Genomic DNA, 23,677 nt, shown 5'->3' with positions numbered 1-23,677 from the left:
ACTCAGTTCCTAGGCCAATGATGCCCTATCTCATAGAAGACAAGGAACCCTTTCTTGTCCCAACCCCTGATGGAAAATGAACCACCCCATCCTAAAATGGGGTAATAACTGCTATACATCATACAAAGCAAGCTCTCATTCCTCAATATACTAGCAGTAATACAAGGGATAATAAAGAAAAAGTAAAAGGCAATATATAGGGGTGGAAAAACAAAGGCCAAGATAACTCATGTATCCACGATTTCTCCCTCCTCACAACTTTACACCTAGGATGAGGTATTCCATCATAGATGGTCCCTTTGACTACGTCACTTGGCCATGGAGTTCTTTTCCCCCATCTGTTCCATTGTTATTCACATGGCACCTATCGATTAAAGGGTAGACTAAGGACATGCCACTTCCCTTTGGGGGTTGGGAACACCTAATAGGGTCATCTATTATCCACTCCTTCCCAGGGAGTGTTACCACAAAATCTAGCAGTCTTTGGAGAGGGAAACCTTACAGGACAAAAAGTTAAACTAACCTATAACTACCACTAAATTCTAAAATCTTTTGTTGTGCTTGGTGAGGGAGAAAAGTCCATGAAAATTCAAAATGAATCCTATACATTATGGGGAAAAGGAGGGGGTGAGATGGTGGGGTGGGCATCAAACTCATTTGAATTTCTTCCAAGATTCTTTGGAGAGGCATGTAGCCCAAATAGGACAACCTTACAATATTATGTTTGCACTAATGCTTTGAAGAGAAACTTTCTCAATTTCCAACTTGGTAGCTAAATTTATTTGCATTTATTTAGCATAGAATAGGCGACCTTCATGTCCCCTACTAACCATTTCTCTACACAAGAATTCCCTTATTAACTACATTCAAATTAACACCCAACTATGTGTAATCAATAACTACCTCCAATTTGCCACCATTGAATGTGATGATTATGTTGATGTTCGTAGTTTGGGAAGGTACTTCAACATGCGCCCAAGTGTCTAGGCATGTAATATCCTTAAATGGAAATATTAAGTGTAAACATAAGCTTGCACCATGAACAACAATAAAAATTTGTATACACCCACAATTTATAATTTTGCACAAGAAAAATAAGCTGGCAACTGAGTCATTTTATTAATTTGAGTGAAATGGAGTACAAAATGAGTGGAACAGAGGCACCTGGGCTTGTTATAGCAAGCAATGACAAACCCATGTAGCAAGGAGCTTCCCACAAGTTGCAATGACTCAACCTAAAAAATCCCTGCGTTGCCCTTGAAATTTTGGATGCTACTGCTAAAGGAGGGTGGTTGTACAGGTCTCAAATGTGCTCAGAAAAGGATGAAATTGCACCTAGTGCCCTTTTACATTCAGCTCCACCAAACCTAGAAAAAAATTTGCCACCAAGTCAACCTCCTGGAAACCCACAAAAAGTGCCAGTTGCCTAGTCTCATTGGTTGTATGCATTGCTGGAAATGATTTGATGAGCACTCCTCAAATCCTCCGGAAAATTCCTCCAAAATTCCTGTAATTTTCTCCTCAAATTTCTCCTTGAAACTCCAACCCTTAAGCCCCCAATTTCTCTTATACCTTGACCCCTATGTGCCATTGCCAGAAAGAACCCTGCGTAGGTCTTGGAGGAAAAATGCTTGGTCTAAATTATTCCTTCACTTCCCTCACTCCAAACCACCCAAAATCTCCAACAAATATCTATTGAATTTCCACAATCTTGGATCTAGGATAGAATCTTAAAATCTTTGACGCTACCAAACCAGGAATCTCAATGATACTACTTTTCACAGCGGAATATAAACAACAATAAATCACACATGCACAAAATATAGACAACTTTTTACAGTTTTCAACCCAACTTCGTTATATTAAACAACATATAATACAACAATCTAGGGCTCCCATACCATGGATGATGGCCCTCATACATCCACTAGTACAAGATACAAAACTGGGACTTGGTGACAGTCCATCGACAACCACTCTATCCTCAACAAGATACTTTGACCATTTGGATGTAGTGCACTCTCTCAGGTCCTCTCAGTCGTACCTGGTACCTTCCGGTCTTTCGGCTCTCGATCTGCAGCTCCTGCCTCTATCAATGCTCCAAATCCATCTAGCCACTGAATTTAGGTTATCCAATCTGCTTACTAGTTGATCATTCATCCATCAATGCATCAACATCAAGACTCCTGTCGAGTTGTTCACAACTCCACTTGTGAACAACTCTCAACTGCCCACTGCTGCTCCTCAGCTACTCAAGGACTTCAACCCATTATGGTCTTCCTACACTGCATCGATGAAGACTAACATAGGGTCAGAGGGATGCCACCTATTGCTGAAATATTTCCATCTCCCGCAATGAACACGGGCTAGGAGGACTGCCCATCATCTGTTGTAGAAGTCCTTTTCTACACACAAGTCTCGGGCTAGTCAAAACTGCCCCTGGTTGATCAGACCCTTGAGCTCAACAACTGACTCTCTCGCAACTACCTTTGTCCATCCAGGTGTTGCTCACTGGGCTTCAACTTGGACACTATCATGATGTCCTCCAGCAAACCATAAGAGCCCAATCACATCCACACTTGGCCCACTCTCACGCTACCCTCAAACAGTCCACGAGTGACCAATTCCATGCTATAGCATCTGCACCTAGTTAGGGCATCCTCACACCTAGGATACCCTTACACACGGCTGCCCATAGACTTCTCCACATACACCGTTTTCTCTGCAATAGAGGAGCTATTCCACAAATCTAGGCTCCAAACTTCACTATGAAACTGCCCATTGGTTAGGGCTTTTAACATGCCATGTCAGCACTACCTCCTTGGCTTCCACAGGATGCAACAATTCTGTCCACACTAGGACACCTACATCACTCCATAGTGGGATATACTCCTAGTTGGAGTTCCTTCATGCGGAAGGAAACTCCAACAAATGGCTCCCAACAACCTGCAATGTAGATGGATCCATATTCGGTCAACTCGCTAACCCAACGCACCTCCAAACACTGTTGTTATGAACTTGCTGCAATACTGCAATTCTGGGACTGGTTAGGGCACTAACCAAAGTCCCTAACAACCCAACAAACTAGCCCAGAATTTCTCCTATTGGTTGCGGCTGTCCTCCAAGTATATGTTGCCCTTCATGCTGCTCTTTTAGGGTAGTTTCAACGCAAAACAAGGGAGTGTCTCCTTAAAAGTACTGCGACACCCTACAACACCCTGACTAGGGTTGCGAAAGCCTCTTGGGAGGACTGTCCACCCTTTAGAAAGCCTCCAAACACCTTCGCTGTCCCTTCCTTTCTGCGGCCTCAAATTAGACCTCTCCTCCTTCAACGCGCTGCTTTCTCAAGGCATGTGTTGCACAAAAATAAATGAGTGATAATCCTCCACAACACCTCTTATTTATTCTAAACAATGTTGATTTGGGGTAGCATCGGATGTGCTATAGCCATGAAATTTGGTGGAGAGGCTGGGCCACATGAGATCTCCAATACCTAGAAAGGGTTTGGGCAGATTCTAAAGAGATTAGGAGATATTAAAATAATTGGTTATTTTTAATGGAGTCCCTAAGTCTAAACTTAGGGAAAATAAAATAGTAATGTGTATTAATATGAATCTGTGTTAGAATGGTCCAAAAGACATGGATCAAGCCAGATCTAATCTTAGGCATTGATTAGGGACTTAATCTCGGCCGTTGATATGTCAACAGGAAAAGTATAATAGGAGGCTTGAGGGTCACTTGGAGAATACACCAGAGTGATCAATCATTCTATTCTCTAGAGCGGGATTTGCTAAGAGAGATAGAATTAGTGATCGGGAGATGCAGCTGAGGGGCATTTGAGTACAGAGAGACAGAGAGGCAAAGATAGCATCGGGAGAGCAGCACAGTAGCTGGGAAGAGTGATGCAGAGCCAGTGAGGGCTCACGCAAGGCCACGCAGAGGCAACCGAGAGCTATGCAGAGCTTCAGAGAGGCCAGCGTTGATGATGCAGAGGGCCAGAGGGCTGACGTAGACCCATCCGGGGTGACCCAGGTGTTGATTTGGGGTAGCATTGGATGTGCTCTAGCCACGAAATTTGGTGGAGAGGTTGAGGCACATGAGATCTCCAATATCCAGAAAGGGTTTGGGCAGATTCTAAATAGTTATAGAGATCTTAAAATAATTAATATTTTTAATGGAGTCCCTAAGTCTAAACTTAGGGAAATTAAAATATTAATGTGGATTAATATAAAATTGTTTTAGAATGGTCCAAAAGACATGGATCAAGCCAGATCTAATCTTAGCCGTTGATTAGGGACTTAATCTCGGCCGTTGATATGTCAATAAGAAAAGTATAAGGGGAGGCTTGAGAGTCACTTGGAGAATACACCAGAGTGATCAGTCATTCTATTCTCTAGAGCGGGGTTTGCTAAGAGAGATAGAATTAGTGATTGGGAGTTGCAGTTGAGGGGAATTTGAGTACAAAGAGATAGAGGCAGAGATAGTGCCGGGAGAGCAGCGCAGTGGCCGGGGAGAGTGACGCAGAGCCAGCCAAGGCTCAGGCATGGCCACGCAGAGGTAGTCGGGAGCTATGCAGAGCCTCAGAGAGGCCAGCATTGCTGATGCAAAGGGTTAGAGGGTTGATGTAGACCCATACCAGGTGACGCAGGGCCAGTGCTGGGTAGGGAGGGGCTGACACAGTCCAGAGAGGCGCTGACGCGAGTTTTTGAGGCAGATTTGTGTTAAGTAGCTACTGGAAGGTTTATCCGGGGTTTTAGCCAGCAGATTTTGTCAGAAACTGAAAGGTATTACTGCTAAGGAAATTCTCTGTAGGGTAGGCCAGTTTCGACACCTAGATTGTACTCTGATATTGCTTAATAAGAAAACCCTCAGATAGCTGCACTGGTTTTCCCACATTGGGTTTTTCCGGGGACATTAGTCCAAAAATAATGGTGTCATATGGTGTGATTGTTTCTGTTTCCTTTAGTTGTTGATCTGTAATATGTTGAGCATGCACTAGTGTTTATTTTCAATATTTACATTGTAAATAACTAGGTAGGAATAAATTGAATAAAGTGCATGGAGGGTTTCTAACTATGTAAACTTAGAAAATTCAACAGTAGGGCCAACGTGAGGCAGAGAGGGGCTAATGTAGTCCAAAGAGAGGCTGACGCAGGGGTTTCTGGGGCAGATTTGTGCTGAGTAGCGCCGGAAGGATTATCTGAGGTTTGAGCCAGGAGATTTGTCAAAAACTGAGAGGTATTACTACCAAGGAAATTCTTTGTTGGGTAGGCTAGTTTTGGCACCCAGATTGTACTCTGATATTGCTTAATAAGAAAACCCTCAGATAGCTGCACCAATTTTCCCACATTGGGTCTTTTCCGGGGACATTAGTCCAAAAATAATGGTGTCATATGGTGTGTTTGTTTCTGTTTCTTTTAGTTGCTGATCTGTAATATGTTGAGCATGCACTAGTGTTTATTTTCAATGTTTACATTGTAAATAACTTATTAAAGTAAATAACAAGTAGGTAGGAATAAATCAGATAAAGTGCATGGAGGGCTTTTAACTAAGTAGACTTATAAACTTCAACATGGTATCAGAGCGTGATTGCATATGACGGGAGGACTAAAGGACATCAGCCGCACGGAGCAATAGTAGCAAAAAACAGCTGTCCCAAGGTGACAGAATCTGTTTCTAGCAGAGCAGCAACAAGGACAGGTGATGCAGTGCTTGCACCATCAAGCGTGAGTCGGGAAGAGGCAGCGCAGAGGCTAAGGAAGGAAAGAGAACCCTCACATAGTCCGCGCAGTAGCTGGGAGGGTTGATGTTGTTGGCTGAGGAGGCTGGGTTGCTGGTGCCAGGATTGCGCAGAGCCTAGGAACTCTCACCTTGAGGTTGCTGGGATTTAGAAGGCTGTGGGAATAATGCAGAGTGGAGCTAGTGAGGTACTGTAGTCAAAACAGTACCTGACAGAGCAAGGCTAGAGGAGTTTCTATCGAGCGTTTCTAGCCGAGGAACCCGGATCAGTGGTGCAGTTGCATAAGACGATTAGAGTATGGGTCATCTCGACAATGGTAGAAGGATTTCTAGGAGGGAAATCAGGACTCAGAGGGAGTTCAGAAGAGAACTTCCAGACGGTAAGTAGAGACTCAGAGGAGTCGAACAGAGAACTTCCAGGAGGGAAGTAGAGGAGCATCATGGCACTACACGAGTAAGAGACCAAGATAGACTGGACGGAGCATCGAACTTCGTAGTCTGGAAGGCTAGAATCTTATCCGTACTTGATAAGAATTATGTCAAGAACTTCGCCTTGAAGGTAATAGCTGTCCCAGTTGACCCCAATGATAATGACAGGTACGAGGAGGTGATGGCGAGGGCCAAGAGCATTATCCTTGACGGGGTCAAGGATCATGTAGTACCACACATAGCCGAGAAGGAAATGACATTTGAGATGTGGGAGGCTCTCAAGAAGTTGTACCAGCATACTTCTGTGCAGAGAAGAATGCTTCTTGAGAATCAGTTGAGGTCGTATCAGATGAAGAAGGGAGAACCGATTGACACCTTCCTCGGAGGACTGAATGAGATCCGAGATCAATTGACTGCTATAGGGGTGACACCATATCAGGAGTTGATGGTGAGGACAACCCTGAATGTTGTCTCAGAAGACTGGGAGGTATTTGTATAAAGCATACTGGGTAGAGGGACACTTCCACCTTGGGACGAGATGTGGGCAGCTCTTTGCCAGGAAAAGATCAGACGGCAGTCGAAGATAGGTAGCAACAACAAGGGGATCAAAGTCAAGCAGGAGGAGGAAGATGTTGCCCTAGCATCTGAGGGAAAGCAGGAGAAGCGAAATAAGAAAGATCTCTCCAAGATCAAGTGCTTCCACTATGGGGAGATGGGTCATTATGCAACCCAGTGTCCAAAGAAGAGGAGTAAGGGAGAGTCTTCCGAGACTAAGGCAGTGCCAACACGGGCAGAAGAGGAAGTTTTGATAGATGATGATTGTGCCATGAGTGCACATGCGCCACTTGAGCAGAAGTGGGGAGAGATCAAGCTGTAGTCAGGAGGACTACAGGCGATGAGGGGTAGGATCCTCAAGGTACCCAGCCTCTTGGATTAGACCTTCCTACGGGAGCCCCGACGAGGAGTAGCAAGACTGGCTGATGTGGGTAGAGACGGATGCAGATGGAGCGGTAGAGAGAGCTATAGTGCAGGAGTCCCGAGATAGTGCGAGGCTAGTAGGTTGCAACAGTGCGAGAGGCACAGGAGTGTTGCACAAGTGCAGGATGGCACAAAGAGGTGTGCAACGGTGCGAGATGCAGGGAGTTGTTGCAGCAGGGCAGAGGTCAGAGAGGGAGCACTAGTCAGTGGCAGAGGGAGCTTCAACATCAGTGGGTGTCTCTAGCCCAACAGAGAATTCAGATTAGGAGATCAGTTACTGACTTCTTAGTAACTGAGTTGCAGTGCAGTGGTGGGCAGCACGATGCAACATGATGAGAGGAGGTGTAATGTAGAGGAGTGTTGGGAGAAAGGACCAGCAGCACCATGGATGTAGAGGGAGTTGTCGTATAGATGTAGTAGTGGCAGTAGTAGAACCATGGGCAGCAGTACATGATGCAACAATGTAGAGGATGTTGGGCAGGAAGGCCTAGCATCAGCACAGGTACCGATGCTGGATGATCAGAGTAATACCAGTGAGGAGTATTGTTACAGCACAGTCCTTGCTAAGAGGGAGTGTTGATTTGGGGTAGCATCGGATGTGCTCTAGCCACGAAATTTGGTGGAGAGGTTGGGGCACATGAGATCTCCAATACTGAGAAAGGGTTTGGGTAGATTCTAAACAGTTAGGGAGATATTAAAATAATTAATATTTTTAATGAAGTCCCTAAGTCTAAACTTAAGGAAAATAAAATATTAATGTGTATTAATATGAATCTGTGTTAGAATGGTCCAAAAGATATGGATCAAGCCAGATCTAATCTTAGCTATTGATTAGGGACTTAATCTCAGTCGTTGATATGTCAATAGGAAAAGTATAAGAGGAGGCTTGAGGGTCACTTGGAGAATACACCAGAGTGATAAGTCATTCTATTCTTTAGAGCAGGGTTTGCTAAGAGAGATAGAATTAGTGGTCGGCAGTTGTAGCTGAGGGGAATTTGAGTATAGAGAGACAGAGAGGCAGAGATGGTGCCGGGAGAGCAGCGCAGTAGCCGGGGAGAGTGATGCAAAGCCAGCCAGGGCTCACGCAGGGCCATGCAAAGGCAGCCAGGAGCTGCGCAGAGCCTCAGAGAGGCTAGCGTTGCTAACATAGAGGGCTAGAGCGCTAATGCAGGGCCTCCCAGGGCTGAAGCAGACCCATCCGAGGTAACGCAGGGCCATCGTGAAGCAGAGAGGGGTTGACACAGTCCAGAGAGAGGCTGAAACTAAGGTTTTTGTGGCAGATTTGTGCTGAGTAGCTGCCAGAAGGATTATCCAGGGTTTCAGTGAGGAGATTTGTTAGAAACTTAGAGGTATTAATGCCAAGGAAATTCTTTGTTGAGTAGGCCAGTTTCAGCACTAGATTGTACATTGATATTGCTTAATAAGAAAACCCTTAGATAGCTGCACCTGTTTTCCCACATTGGGTTTTTCCGAGGGAAATTAGTACAAAAATAATGGTGTCGTATGGTGTGTTTGTTTATGTTTCTTTTAGTTGCTAATCTGTAATATGTTGAGCATGCACTAGTGTCCATTTTCAGTATTTACATTGTAAATAACTTGTTAAGGTAAATAACAAGTAGGTAGGAATAAATAAGATAAAGTGCATGGAGGGTTTCTAACTAAGTAAACTTAGAAACTTCAACAAACAAGAGGGCTTTCTCCAATGTCATTCTATGGATTTTATAACTGTCTCATGGCTTATTAACTCCAAGCCGACCTAGACATGTGCAAAACCCATATTTTGACTTCAAAAATTCATAACTCCATTTCTACAACTCGGAATTGGATGATTCTTGTTGTGTTAGATTTGTCTCGCCGATAGCTATCATCCTCATCCATCACATGTTGAAATGTGCTCATGGTTTTGGCCCAAATCTCGATGGGTGCAAAACCCCAAGCTTGGGTTCCAAGCCCACAAGCCTACTTGTGGCATTTTGTTCTCCAATCCGTGAACCTAAGGGCTTGGAGTGCCTCCAAAGCTACAATAATCAATAATATCACTCCAAATCAGCCCTGAATTTGCCAAAATTTATCTAGCTCCACCACTGCCACCCTTTATTGGTGCAAATTCTTCCCCAATGTCTTGGACAAATGTAGAGCTAGACGCAAGCTCCTTGTTCCCTCTCCGGAATGTCTCCCAAAGTGTCTAAGAACACCTCTAGGGTGGCACTCAAAGTCCACCGAAGTAGGAGCCGAGATCTCTGCTTGGAAATCACCTTGTGCTAAGCAGCACTATGTTAGCTTGGCTGAGCAACTCAAGCAAACAACTAGGTTCAGATGTAAAATTGTCAAAAGACCCCAAGCATTAGCCTTCACCTCTTATTCAAGCTTGTTGCATCCTCCTTCCATGTGGGCCCCTTCCTCCACTTAGTTTGATTTTCCCTCCCTCCTCTCTCCACAAATTCATGTTGCCTCCAAGGGGTGCGTATGCATTGTTGGTGGTCCCAAAACCCACCAAAAATTCAATTTTTATTTTCTCCTAAGTTACATCACCAAAATTGATGTCTATGCCAAAATCACTTACGTAGGGGAAATCCTTTGAAACTTCGAAAGTGGCTAAGGGTATCTCCTAGTATTAGAATGAAGTATGAAAGAACAGACTAATGCTCTATAGGCGCTTGATTAGTGCATCTCCTCAAGCCAGAAAGAAAGACCAAGCAACTGAAGATGACTTTGTTTTTATATATTATGGGATTTTCCGAGCAAAGCCATAGAGGGAAAAAACTTAGTTTTTCCGAACTTAACAACCAATCCCAGCTTCAAGAGTCAGTGCCTTCCATCAATCTCATCTGGCTGGCATTCTCATCAATCCTCAGCATGCCGAAACACACATGTTCACATTCCCCGAGAAAAGCGGAGTTGTAGAGTGTTTTTTTATACATCTCCGTACTTTTCAGCCCTAATGAAAAAACATATGAATAGGAAAACTCCGATAAAGAGATAGGGTTCTATACTAGTTGAATAGTCAACGATGAAGGAAATGAGGACGGAGTTATCGAGTCAAACCGAAGCCTCCTTGTCACTTAGAGAATTGGGGATATTATAGTCCCCCCTGCCAAAATTTGCTTGTCCTTAACGAATTTCAATGCTCGATTTTGCCACACCTTCTCACCTTCCCATGTGGCATCCTCCTCAGGAAGATCCCTCCACCTTACCAAAAATCCCTAACTGTCCTATTCCTAAGCTTCCTTTCCCTCACCTCTAATATGGCCTCTGGAACTAGCTCTAGATGACCCTCATCATTTAATGGTGGTAGCTCTGTAGTGGTCATGATATGCTGTCCTAGTTCCTTTTTCAGGCATGATAAGTGGAGGACATTATGCACCTTGCTTCTAGGTGGAAGCTCAAACTTGTAGGCCACCTCTCCAAGTCGCCTAGTCACCTTGTATAGACCATAGAACTGTGGCTTGAGCTTCTTGGCCCCCTTCTGTTTTAGTGAGGGCTGTTGGTATGGTTGGAGGTGTAAATAGACCATGTCACCCACCTCAAACTACCTCTCAACCCTGCGCCTGTCAACATACATTTTTTGTTGATTTTATGCCACCTCTAGATAATCCTTGAGTGCGTTGAGGATTTCTTGGCTCTCTTGGATCCAATCGTTGTACCTTGGGGCTTTGCTATCTCCAAAAATCATGTCAGAAAATGAAAGTGCATCATAACCATAGAGGGCGTGAAAAGGTGACATACTGATTGACATGTGGTAAGTGGTGTTGTAGAAGAACTCTCCAAGGTGCAACCACTTCACCCACACCCCCTGCTTCCTCGTGACATAGTTGCCCAGGTATCCCTCAAACCACTTGTTTACAATCTCCATCTACTCGTCTATCTGGTGGTGGTAGCTAGTGTTGGGAGTGAGCTCTATCCGTACCAACTTGAAAATCTCCTGCTAGAAAGCCCCATGATCCTGTTGTCATGGTCACTAACTATGGTCTTTGGGAGACCATGTAGCCTGAATACCTCTCTAAAGAAGAGCCCAGTGATCAGTGACTAGCTGGTATAGAAAACAAATGGGTGAACTTGGTCAACCTATCCACCACCACGTAGATATAGTAATGCCCCTATGCAACAGGAAGACCGGTAATGAAATCCATGAACACACTCTGCCACTTCCTCTCGGAGTAGGGAGTGGTTGTAGTAGACCCGTTGGGTGTGTCAGTGCTGCCTTGTTCCTCTGACAAACTCCACACTCTTGTACGTGCCTCAGCACATCCCCCTTCAGACCCCTCCAAGGGAAACGCACCCTGATGGCCCTGTAAGTTTTGAGGAATTCGGGGTGTCCTGCCATGGGTGAGTCATGGGCTGCCTACATGATCCTCTCTCTGAGCTATGATCCCGGTACCAAGTATATCCTATCCTTGTAATATATGACCTTTTCCATCACCCATTACTTGTCATCACCAAAGGTGCTATCCAAAATATCATAGGCCTGCTAGTTTTTGAATTACTCTACCAGGAGCTACGCTCTGCAATCTTGAGTAATATCCATAAGAGATAGCGTTGTAGACCTCCTGGATAAGGCATTTGTCACTATGATCTGATTGCCCTTGAAATATTCTTTCTCAAAGTCATACACTTGGATCTTGCTGACCCACTTTTGATGTCTCTCCTGCAACTCCTTTTGCTCTTGGAAAAATCAAAGATTGTTGTGGTCAGTCTTCAACTTGAATTTGTTGCCTACAAGATACCATGGGAACATGGCTAGCACATGCATTATGGCTAGAATCTCTTTTTCATAGATATAGTACATTCGCTCGTAGTCCTGGAGCTTCTTGCTCTCATAGAGTATGGGTTGGCCCCCCCTCATCAGCGCTGGCCCAATGCTCTCACTTGATGCGTCATACTCTAGTACAAGGGTTTGGGAAAAATCCGGCAATGCCAAAACCGGGCAAGTACTCATGACCACCTTGAGGCGCTCAAAGGCCTCCTGCTCTGTGTTTAACCAACTAAATGCCCCCTTCTTCATGAGGTCTGTAAGGGGTGTGGCCAGCTGAGAAAATCCCCTCACAAAGCACTTGTAATATGTGCATATGCCCAAAACTCCCCTTAGCTTCGTCACGTTCCCAGGTCTGAGCCAATCAAGGATGGCACATATCCTCTCCTGGTGGACTCTGACTCCATCCTCTCCAATCACAAGCCTCGAGTACAACATCTCAGTCATCCCAAATTCGCACTTTGGACATCTTGGCATAAAATTGTTTCTCCTTTAAGATGCTCAAGATCTATTCCTAGTGCTTCAGGTGCTCCTCCCATGTCCTGTTGTAGATAAGTATATCATTGAAGAACACCAGGACAAATCTGTGCAGGTGCTTGTAGAACATGTGGTTCATGCAATACTGAAATGTGGTTGGGGCGTTGGTGAGTTCGTAGGGCATCACCAGGAACTCAAATTGCCCATATTGGAACCTAAATGTTGTCATTGGAATGTCCTGCTCGTGCACCCGAATCTGATGTTACCTCGAGCGCAAGTCTATCTTAGAGAACTACATGGCTCCTCTAAGCTCATTTATCAGCTCATCTGTATGGGGTATGGGTTACTGGTTCTTTAGAGTCTTCTTGTTCAAGGCCCTGTAGTCAATGCACATATGAAGGGTCCCATCCTTTTTCTTCACCAACATCATTGATGAAGCAAAAGGGCTTGTACTAGGCCTGATATGCCCCGACACCAATAGCTCTTGGATGGCCCTCTCAATCTCGTCCCTGTAGCCCTTGGGGTGCCTATACAGGTTAGTTATAACTGAATGTACGCCCTCCTCCAACTCAATGGTGTGCTTAAACCCCCAATTAGGTGGCCTACTTGGAGGGATCTCCCCAAAAACCATCTGATGTCTCTCCAATAGTACAAGGATGTCTGGATGAACCTATCATGCCTAAGTCTATTTCTCAGAAATCTTAAGCTCCACCATCCACTCCATATCCCCATGTCACAATGCTGCCTCCATCTAGTGAGTGGATATTGTCTGGGGTTTGTAGGGGTGCATACCCCTCAACACTACCAATTTCCCATCTGGGCCCATGAACTCCATCTCCAGTTTCCTCCAATCGGTGGTGACCCATCCCAATGAGTACAACCTCTGGATACCCATCACCACATTGGTGTTCAGAACATCAACCACAAAGAAATGATCAATCATGGAATAGTTCCCCATAGTCAAAGTCAGACTAGGGAGATATCTCGTGCATTGCATAGTTCGGTCTCTGGGTACCAACAATGAGAACCCCTCAAACGTTTCTATGTGTATGCTCCTCCACTCCACCATCCTGGGATCGATAAAGTTGTGGGTAGCCCCACTGTCCACCAATACTGACACACGCTCTGCACTGTGCCCCTGACCTGTGTTAGTTTTTGTAGCATTAGGTAGGTGTTCTAGTCTCGACTCTAATCAGAGAGGCTAAAACACATGAGATCTCCAAAATCCAAAAATCGTTTCTAGAAATTCCACCCAGACACAACTCAATTAAATTAGTTGATTAATAATTAAAAGTGCCTAAGTCTGACTTAGGGAAATCGATTAATTAATGGGAATTAATTGAGAAAGGTGAGAATTCTCTAGAGACTCACATGGATTGACTCAAAGATGATCTTAGTCATTGAGGAGGATTCAATCATGGATGTTGGTGAGCCAATGAGAGATTATATGAGGAGATCGATGAGGTTGGAGAAAACATACAGGAAGAGCGAGTTTCCTTGGCAATTCGATTTTTCAGAGAGCAGCATCCGGCAAGAAGAATTAGAGTCAGAAGGAAGTAGGAGCAAGAGGGAGAACAGTGGCAGATTTCCGGAGGAGATTTCTAGTTCCAAAACAGTCAGGAGAGGAGGTTGAATTATTTTCCCAGGAGGCTGCATAGGGACTGTGTAGATCTCAAGAGGGAAATTCGATTCAGTTGAGAAGGGGGTCGTTTTAGGTTCCAGAGCTTGGGAATATTTTCCAAAGGGAAAGAGAAATGCTTCGAGAAGCAGCAACAAGCTAGACGACTGATTCCAGAGGCAGTGTGTAGAAGGGACTCTACAAGCACTGCGTAGAGGTATACAAGGGCCAGTTTCAACGAGAAAATTGTTGTCGGATTGCTTATGGAGGGATAAATTTACCTCATATATTTTTCCAGTATTTCTCTCAGATTGGGTTGCTAGATTAAGCATCCAAATTGTACTAAGAATTTTTGTTGCTACATAATAATAAAACCATCATTTGCTATACCGGTTTTCCCACATTGGGTTTTTTTGGGGACAACTGTCCAAAAATAATTGTGTGTGTTCTATATTTCTCAGTTTCCAACATTTTATTTCTGCAGTGTTTTTATTGTGAAGAAATCGCAGTGTGATTAATTCGTTATTTTGTCATAACAAAATAAACTGCATAATTTATTCAGTTAGAAGAATTATTTCTAGTTGCTGCATTTCAAGGAAAAAATGGTATGAAAGCAAAGTTTATCACACAGGAAGCTCATCCAGATTCAGAGGGAGTCTGGTAGTGCGATTTCTAGGTTTGCGTAGAGCCATCTAGGCAGTGCGAGTTGCTGGAAATGGTTCAATTTTTCTAGTGGCAAGTTGCAAGAAAATTTTGAATTTCCCAGGAGAAATTCCAATAGGCATTTGGTGAGCAAATAAGTATTTAATAGAGCAGATTCTTGATTTGGGCGCAGTTGTTTTTGCAATAGTTTAACTATTTCAAAATCAATGTCGGGTGGAAGAGAAATAACACATGAATTATACCCAAGATGTCTCCAGTGAATTTCCCAGAATCCTCCAGTATGGCTGTGGATAGATTTAATATTCAGGAGGCTACAAATCTGTCTTCCAAATTGGAGGATGAATTTGTTTGCTTAACTATCAACTTCACAAGGAGTCTGGTATATAGACAGTGGAGCGTTAGCTCATATGACAAGAGTTAGAGAATATTTCTCTAGTTATAATGAGGAGAAAATGGACTTCCAAATAACAATTGGAAATAGGATGAAATGCACTCCAGTAGGGAGGGGTACTATTGGCTTAAAGAGGAAGTTAGGAGCAAGCACCAGTGTTATAGATGTATTACATGTGCCAGGATTGGGTATGAACTTGATTTCAGTTTCCCAGTTATAGGATAAGGGATATGATGTCCAATTTGTAGGGAAGAGGGTGAAACAGATTGGGGTACGAAGCAATAGATTGTATAGCTGCAACTCAACTCCCCAATGGCATTGGTTAGCAGTGGTAGTAATTGTGGGAAAGACTTGAATGAGTTGTGGCATAGGAGAATGGGACATTTACATCATGGAGCACTTAGAATGCTTAAGGAGATAGTAACAGGTGTTCTAGAATTAGGCATGAAGCATGATGATGTGTGTAAGGGGTGCGTGCTTGGGAAATATGCTAAGGCAACATTCCCAAGAAGTGACAATAAATCAGATGGTGTGTTATAGCTTATACACTCAAAAATATGTGGCCTTATGTCCACTAGATCTCTCAGGGAGTACAAGTATTTTGTCACCTTTATTGATAAACATTCCAGGAAAACCTGGATCTATTTTATGAAGATCAAGGGTGAGGTCTTCGATCGCTTCATGGAGTTTAAGGCTCTGGTGGAGAATGTGACAAGGAAAAAGGTCACTATGCTTTGTTCAAATAATGGAGGTGAGTACACAGGTAGCGAATTCACAAGTTTCTGTGTGAAGGAAGGCATCAAGAGAGAATGGATAGCTCCATACAACCCACAAAAAAATGGGGTAGCAGAGCAGAAAAACAGGGCTATAGTTGGGGCTACGAAGACAATATTATATTACTAGGATTTTCCTAGGTTCTTATGGGAAGAGGCATGTAACACAAATGTGTATATTCAGAACAAAGTTCCTCATAGGGCATTAGGAAAGATAACACCTGAAGAAGTCTTCTTAGGGAAGAAGCCAAGAGTCAATGACTTCAGGATATTTGGTAGCAAATTTATTGCCATGTACTAGATGAGGAGTGCACCAAGTTAGATCAGACTACAGAAAGGGCAAATTTCGTTGGGTATAGCGAACTGTAAGGCATACATGATCTATGTTCCTAGGAATAGGAAGATCATGGTGAGATGGGACGTGAAGTTTATGGAGGACAAAGCCTTCAAGAAGTCTCGCAAGATGCCAACACGTGATCAAAATGAGCCAGCGGAATCTGCATTGGTTTAGCAATAGGAGAAGCCACTAGGACTTCCACAAGCACACTTACAAGGATCAAGTACAGTTACTAGTACTAGCACATGCTGAGGTGCAAGGGATCCAGTGAGTCTATAGCAGACGAAGTAGCAGAGGCAGGATGAGGAGTTGGTTGATTCTCCCACCACTAGTGGTTGAACCAACAGGGAAGTTCATCATACATTGAGAAATGCAGAGGAATTCATTGGAGCTCCTAGGATGAACAAGAGAGAACGCAGACAACCAAACAAGTACCAAGCATTGGTGGCACAGTTTGAAGAATCATCTAGCTATCAGGAGGAAACACAACATCAAGTATTGATAGATGCCATGGTAGACAAGTATAGCTCTATCATGACGAATGATGTTTGGGAGGTAGTGCCAAGGCGTGAGGGGAGGTCAATTGTGGGCTCTCGATGGTTCTATAAGATCAAGTACGTTGCAAACGACAATGGAGAAGTACAAGGCTAGATTCGGGGCAAAGGGGTATGCGCAGAAAGAAGGGATATACTATGAGGAGACCTTCATCCCAGTTTCCAAATATACTTCTAACGAGCCAGTTATATCCCTAACAACATAGATGGGTTGGAACATTCACTAGATGGACATCAAGACAACATTCTTGAATGGGGTGATAGAGGAGGAGGTATACATCGAGCAACAAAAGGGCTTCGAGACGTATGAGAGGGGCAGACATGTGCAGACTGAAGAAAGCTCTATACGGGCTCAAACAGGCTCCTAGGGCATGGTATGGTTGGATTGGCAACTAATTCAAGCAGATGGGATTCGTCAAGAGTGACACAGATCCCAACCTTTACTAATTGATGGTAAAGGATCAACCTCTTATCCTAGCGTAGTATGTGGATGACCTCTTCTTGACAGGGTCATTAGGGCTCATAGAGGATTGTAAGAGGAACCTAGCAACTGAGTTTGACATGAGGGACTTGAGACTGATGCATTACTTCCTAGGGTTGGAAGTGTGGCAGAAGGACGGGGAGATCTCCCTTGGTCAAGAGAGATATGCTACAAATATTCTGAAGGTTTTCATGATGCAAGATTGTAGACCCATGTCTATGCCTATGATTACAAATTGGAGAAAGATCGATGCATCAAAAGATGAGGACGTTGACCCCACCTTGTATTGACAGCTTATCGGTTCCCTCATGTACCTGGTCAACGCGAGGCCATATATTTGTTTTGCAGTCAACACACTCAGTCAGTTTATGGTGGGATCAAAGGGAGTGCATTGTACAATAGCGAGGCACATTCTGAGGCACTTGCGCGACACAATAGAGTATGGATTGAGATATACTCGAGGTGATGGTGTCAGACTATGTGGGTTCACAGATGTGGATTGGGCAACTAATTTAGTAGACAACAAAAACACCTTAGGGTGTTATTTCAAAATTGGGTTGGGGATGGTTTCTTGGTGAAGCAGGAAGTGGAGGTCAGTAGCATTGAGCTCTGTAGAAGCAAATTATATGGCAGCTAGCATAGCCATGTGTGAAGCTATATGGCTTCGGTCGTTGTTGGTGAGCTTGTTCAGTCAGAGGTTGGAAGAGACCAATATCTACTGTGATAATTAGAGTTACATCATGCTCTTTGAGAATCCAGTGTTTCACGATAGGTCAAAACACATAGACATTCGATACCATTTCATGATAAATTGTGTGCAATGTGGATCAGTCCAGATACAACATGTTACCACAAAAGAGCAAGTTGCAGGTGTTAGCGCTTGAGATTTCACCCTAGGCTGAAAAGGTAAATCATCAAGGCTACATCAAACCAGTGTTGCACACATCGCGATTTAATCGCGATAAAATCGGAAAATCGCGATTTTTTCAAAATGCCGATTCAAATCGCGATTTTTATCCAAAAAATCGGCGGAAATTTTTTTTTAACGATTTTTATCGAAAAAATCGCGATTTTTTAAAAAATCGCGATTTTTTCGAAAAAATCGCGATTTTTAAGGAAAAAATCGCGGGAGGCGCGGGCAGCGGGGGTTTTATATGTAAAATCGATTTTTTGTTTATTCATTCAGCAGTCCGCCGCGGAGGAGAAGGAGGAGAAGGAGAAGAAGGGAGGGAGAGGGTTGCCGTCGCTTGTGGGAGCCGATTTTAGGAGGAATCCAAGCCAAGATCGCGAATTTGTCCATAAACCAGGTATGTAGATTAATTTTTTTTTGTTTTGGTTCTCTAAAAACTTTGTTTTTCATTGTTTTTAAAGAATTTTTAGAAATTTTTCATTGATTTGGGATGGGTTATTTGTTATGACTATGAGAACCAATTTTTGATTTTTATTTTCTCATTTTCTTTAAACATTGTTTATTTTTTTTGATTTTTCATTGTTTTTTGGGTTTAGAAATTCAAATTGGGATTTTGGAAATAATTAGCTTGTAATTTTGCAAATGCTAAATTGTAATTTGTATTTACTATTTACTATTATCATTTATGTAATCCTAAATTCCTATTTCCTAATCCTTATTTTTCCATAGGTTTGCAAATTCAAAATTCAAAAACAAACATGCCAAGGAAATTGGATCCTTTCTGGGAATATGGTGACCCTAAAACTCCGAATGATAGACAAAACTTGATTTGCAAGTTGTGTGGAAAGGAAATATTCGGGGGGGTGTACAGGTTGAAGTTCCACCTTGCACAAATCCCTGGACGTGATGTGGGGCCCTGTCTAAAGACAAATGCTGAAATTATCCAAAAAGCCATGAGAGCATTGGGAGAATTAGAGCACACTAGAGACGCCAAAGAAGAACTCAAAAGGCAACTAAGAAGGTCAGTTGAAGGAAGTGGGCCAAGTGGCACAGGTTCTACTGCAGCGTCAGTCAATCCGTTTGCTGCATCATCATATTTTGTTCCTCGAACCACACCTGGTTCACAACCAACTATCGGTTCAATGATGAAAAGAACTGAAAAAGAAAAAGCTGACAAGTTGATGACAAAATTTCTCCTCTGGAGTGATATTCCTTTCAGCATTATAAGGAATAATCCATTTTTCCAACCTACTCTTGATGCTGTTGCCAGTGTTGGCCCGGGGTACAAACTCCCTTCTCTTCATGATTTCAGAGGCCGGCTTCTTCAAGATGAAAAGCGTGACTGCACCCAAAGATTGGAGGATTTTAGGGCATCATGGGCACAAACAGGATGCACTGTTATGTCAGATGGTTGGACTGACCAAAAGGGGAGAACACTTATAAACTTCTTGGTTAGTTGTCCCTTGGGGACTATGTTTATCAAATCTGTTGATGCAACTCATCAAATCAAAGATGCAAAAAATTTATGTGATTTGCTGGATGTGTTTATTTTGGAGGTGGGTGCAGAAAATGTTGTCCAAGTCATAACGGACAACGCTGCAAATTATGTTGCTGCTGGTAGATTGCTTATGGACAGGCATCCTACTTTATTTTGGACACCTTGTGCTGCCCATTGTATTGATTTGATGTTAGAGGACATAGGGAAAATTCCCTTTGTCAAAGAGGCTGTTGACTCATCAAAAACCATCACAAAATTTATTTACAATCACACATCTGTGCTTAGCTTGATGAGAAAATGCACCAACAACAAAGAGTTGGTGCGCCCCGCCATTACACGGTTTGCGACGAGTTTCATATCTCTTCAATCCCTCTTGAATTCTATGTGGGATTTGAAGAGAATGTTTGTTTCAGAGGAGTGGCGTTCTTCGCCAATGAGCCGCAAACCAGAAGGAGAGGCCGTCTGCAGACTTGTTTCATACCAAGAAGACTTCTGGGCAGGAGTGCAGGAGGTGTGCGCTGTCACAGAACCTTTGGTAAAGGTTCTTCGGTTGGTAGATGGTGAGAAGCCCGCAATGGGCTATTTGTATGAAGCCATGGATAGGGCCAAAGAAGCCATTCGGTCCTACTATGATGACAAGGGAGATGATGGGTTCCAGAGACAACTCCTTCTATGGAAGGTCATTGATGAGCGATGGAACAACACACTCCATCGTCCCATTCATGCTGCTGGCCTTTTCCTGAACCCTGCATTTTCTTATGCATGTGGGTTTAATTTTGATGTTGAGGTCGTGGAAGGATTATTAACCTGTGTCCAGAAGATGGTGAAAACTCCAGAAGAACGTATGGAGGTCTCTAGACAAATTGAGCAATATAAGTTGTCAGGTGGCACATTTGGCTTTGAGATGGCTATCAATGATAGGACGGTTAAAATCCCAGGTATTTTTTAGTTTGTAGTATGTACTTTGTAACTTTGTTTCAAATTTCATTGTTTCTTCAAATTCCATTTTTTTCTTATGTTTATTTAAAATTTTCTTTGTAATTTTGTTGTAGACGCATGGTGGAAGATGTATGGTGGCAGAGTACCCCTTTTGCAAAATCTTGCCGTGCGCATCCTCAGCCAAACATGCAGCTCCTCGGGATGTGAGCGCAATTGGAGTGTATTTGAAAAAATACACAACAAGAAGTGCAATAGGTTAACACTTAAACATTTAAAATATTGCAAATTTCCAAATAAATTTTTGAATTCATTAAAGTTTTAAACAATATTTTTTTTATAATATTAATTATTAATTTATTATTTCATGAACTTTGTACAGGTTGGAGTCCCATAGACTTAATGACATGGTCTATGTCTACTACAATCTTCGATTGTGGGTGAAACAACTAGAGAAGACACCTGATACGGAAGCCATCTCATTGGATGGGATTGACACCACTGCTGAATGGAGGGTTGAGACCGAGAGGCCTCTCATGGATCCCACTGAGGATTGGTTAGTGCAGGATGAGGGGGAGGAGGAGGGGGAGGAGGAGGAGGAGGAGGAGGAGCAGGAGCAGGAGCAGGAGGAGTTGGAGGAGCAGGAGGAGGAGGTGACACCGCCTACCCGGGCTACCCGGGCTACCACTACCACCAGTAGAGGACGTGGTCTCCGTCCACCTCAGCCTCTTGTAGCTGCTACTACTAGTTCTTCAGCTTCTAGAGCACGTCAGACTCCACTGCCATTTCCACCACCACAGGCACCAGCTTCTACATCTAGAGGGAAAGAGAAAGCTGTGCCATATTCTCGCAAGAGGGGCAGAGGAAATCAATAGGATTAGACTTTCATTTTATTGTATATGACATTATGACATGATGAGATACATTATCATATTTTTTGTTGATATTTTGAGGCTGAGTTGGACTTGGGACTCAGGACTTACTATTCAGGACATGATTCAATGTTATGTGTGATTTTAGCGCTAGAAATGATATTGAACATCTTATATATTAGTTTTTTTATCATATTTATGTGTCAATGTATTTATTTTATGTTGTAGATGGTTTAGATATTAAAAAAATTGAAAAAAAAATGAAAAAAAATGAATATTTTTGTGCCAAACGATTTTTTTCCGATTTTTTCCCGATTTTTTCCCGATTTTAACGATTTTTCCGATTTTTTCCCGGCGCCGATTAAATCCCGATCGCGATGTGTGCAACATTGCATCAAACCATTTCACCTCGTAGCTAGCCCTACGAGGTATGAGAAGGCTCTCTCGGGTCAGATTTGATAGATCTTTCAATATGTTTAGGCTGACCAATTAAAAATAAAGATTTTAGGCTAGTAAATTGATAGGGGGTTTGATTTGATGATTTGTGGGGGTTTTGGTGGCAATTGGTGGAAGTGCAATTCAAGGTGCGGGGATTGAGCACAGTTTTCACAGGGGGATTTAAGGGGCAAGGTAGGAATGAGTGCTGATGTCTTAATCTGAGATGGATGATCAGAGATGATAGAGGAGAAGCTAAAGAGGGCAAACACACAATTCGAATCCTCTCTAGACAGTAGAAAACATTAAAATTGAACAAACTAAAAAGCTGAGCATGCCAAAACATGAGTTCAAACTTTACCACTTCATCTGTCCAATTTAGAAGCATAAGAGAGATGTGAAACACATAAACAAACTTACAAGAACATGTAGAGAACACACCATCAACAATCAGATCCACAAGAATCCTCAAAGATGTCTGTAAAACCCTGGCTTTCCTTGCCTTCAATTGTAGAAATAGATGCACAATATACAATAAAGCTTCCTTACACAAGAGTCCAACCATCAAAATGAGAAGGAGAGAGCATAATATAGACCATCTAGACCATCTAACTCCTTTCCCCACCTCTAGGGGTCGAGCTCAGCTTTCTAGGAGCAGTTTGAACAAATTCTAAACTAAGAACTAGAAAATAGGCAGCCAAACAACTTGCCTCTATTACTTAGCTAACTCATCCATGCATTAATTTTTCACTTTTTACATCATGGAAGCTTCTAGAAGGGTAAAGAAAGATAAAATCTACCAAAGTGCCATGAAAATATTACATTTATCCATCATCTACAAGTAATAATAGTCAACCATAGTCAAAACAGTGTTTTTTGACCAAAAATGTGAATTCTGGCAAATCTGGAAGTTCTGGTCGCGCCCCTTTGCAGCTGTTTTTGAGTGGGTTCCACTGATCCAAATCAGGTGCAAGATGGCTCATTGGAAAGCTTGGTCTGTCTACTTTCCATCCCAAGTGGAATTTCTGGATTTGGAGTTGATTTGACCCCTCAAAAGTTGATTCTCCCAAGGTCACTTTCTGCAACTCAAAAAGTGGGCAGAAAGTCATTTTTTTGATGTATTTTGAGCTTTTGGAGGCTCAAATCTCAAAATCAGGCTTCTCCCAAGTATTGGTAATTTTTCTCTTTGCATGCCCTTTCCAAAAATGCCAAGTTTTCAAAATTCCGAGCAGTCCTCCAAAATGGTCTCACCCGGGGTGAGACCATTCCAATGGCCTAAACCTGTAAATTGCACAAAAAATTCACAAATGACAATTTTCTCCAAATTTCTTGAAATTTGGGCTGGGAGTCCCCAATCAAGTACCATTCTTAGTCAAAGAGGCTTTGGCCAAAGTTTGGAGTGGATCGGGCGTTTTCCTTCGTTTTTGTGCTTTAGCCAACCGTCCTTGGAGCACCTTCGTTCTCGCCGGTATTTTTGACATTTCTCTCAAACCATGACACCTGTGTAAAAAGTGAAAGAGGTTTTTCTTCCTTGGCATGTTGTGGACAAAAACCTCTCTCAGTTTTGCAAAATTCATCTTTGATTGCTCAGAAACAGCTTTTGAGTGAAACTTGTCCCGATGTGTGAAACAAGGGATTTTGTCGAAATGGAGCGAAATGAAGGGGATAGAGGGCTTCTAAATTCTTGGGGAAATTTTTGGGAGTAGGGAGGGATGTTAGGAAGCAGGGGAAAGTGGAATCTCAGAGATTGAGTGAGGGGAAGGGGTCGAAAAGGGAAAAATACAGGCCAAACCTAGAAAATTGCCATTATGTAGCTAGAAACTAGGGTTTGTGCAA

At 43.0% G+C, this 23,677-nt stretch overlaps 2 protein-coding genes across 2 annotated transcripts in view; both read left to right on the top strand.

Annotated features, from left to right (window-relative positions):
- Positions 1-23,677, top strand: part of LOC149224995 (cytochrome P450 734A1-like) — a 259,983-nt gene that overhangs the window by 45,180 nt on the left and 191,126 nt on the right. The gene's annotated exons all lie outside the window — the stretch shown is intronic.
- LOC149224996 (uncharacterized) overlaps positions 18,982-23,677 on the top strand; it is a 33,559-nt gene continuing 28,863 nt past the window's right edge. The window contains exons 1-2 of the mRNA XM_089383691.1: positions 18,982-20,536; positions 20,651-20,740. Of these exons, the coding sequence (XP_089239817.1) occupies positions 19,054-20,536; positions 20,651-20,740 (1,573 nt within the window). The 5' untranslated portion in view covers positions 18,982-19,053. The remainder of the gene's footprint in view (positions 20,537-20,650; positions 20,741-23,677) is intronic.

This window comes from Pinus tabuliformis, chromosome Q (genome assembly GCF_031772625.1).
Source record: "Pinus tabuliformis cultivar Carrire ecotype Pingquan chromosome Q, CPIR1, whole genome shotgun sequence".
Lineage (NCBI taxonomy): Eukaryota > Viridiplantae > Streptophyta > Pinopsida > Pinales > Pinaceae > Pinus > Pinus tabuliformis.
This window is presented reverse-complemented; position numbering and strand designations above follow the sequence as displayed.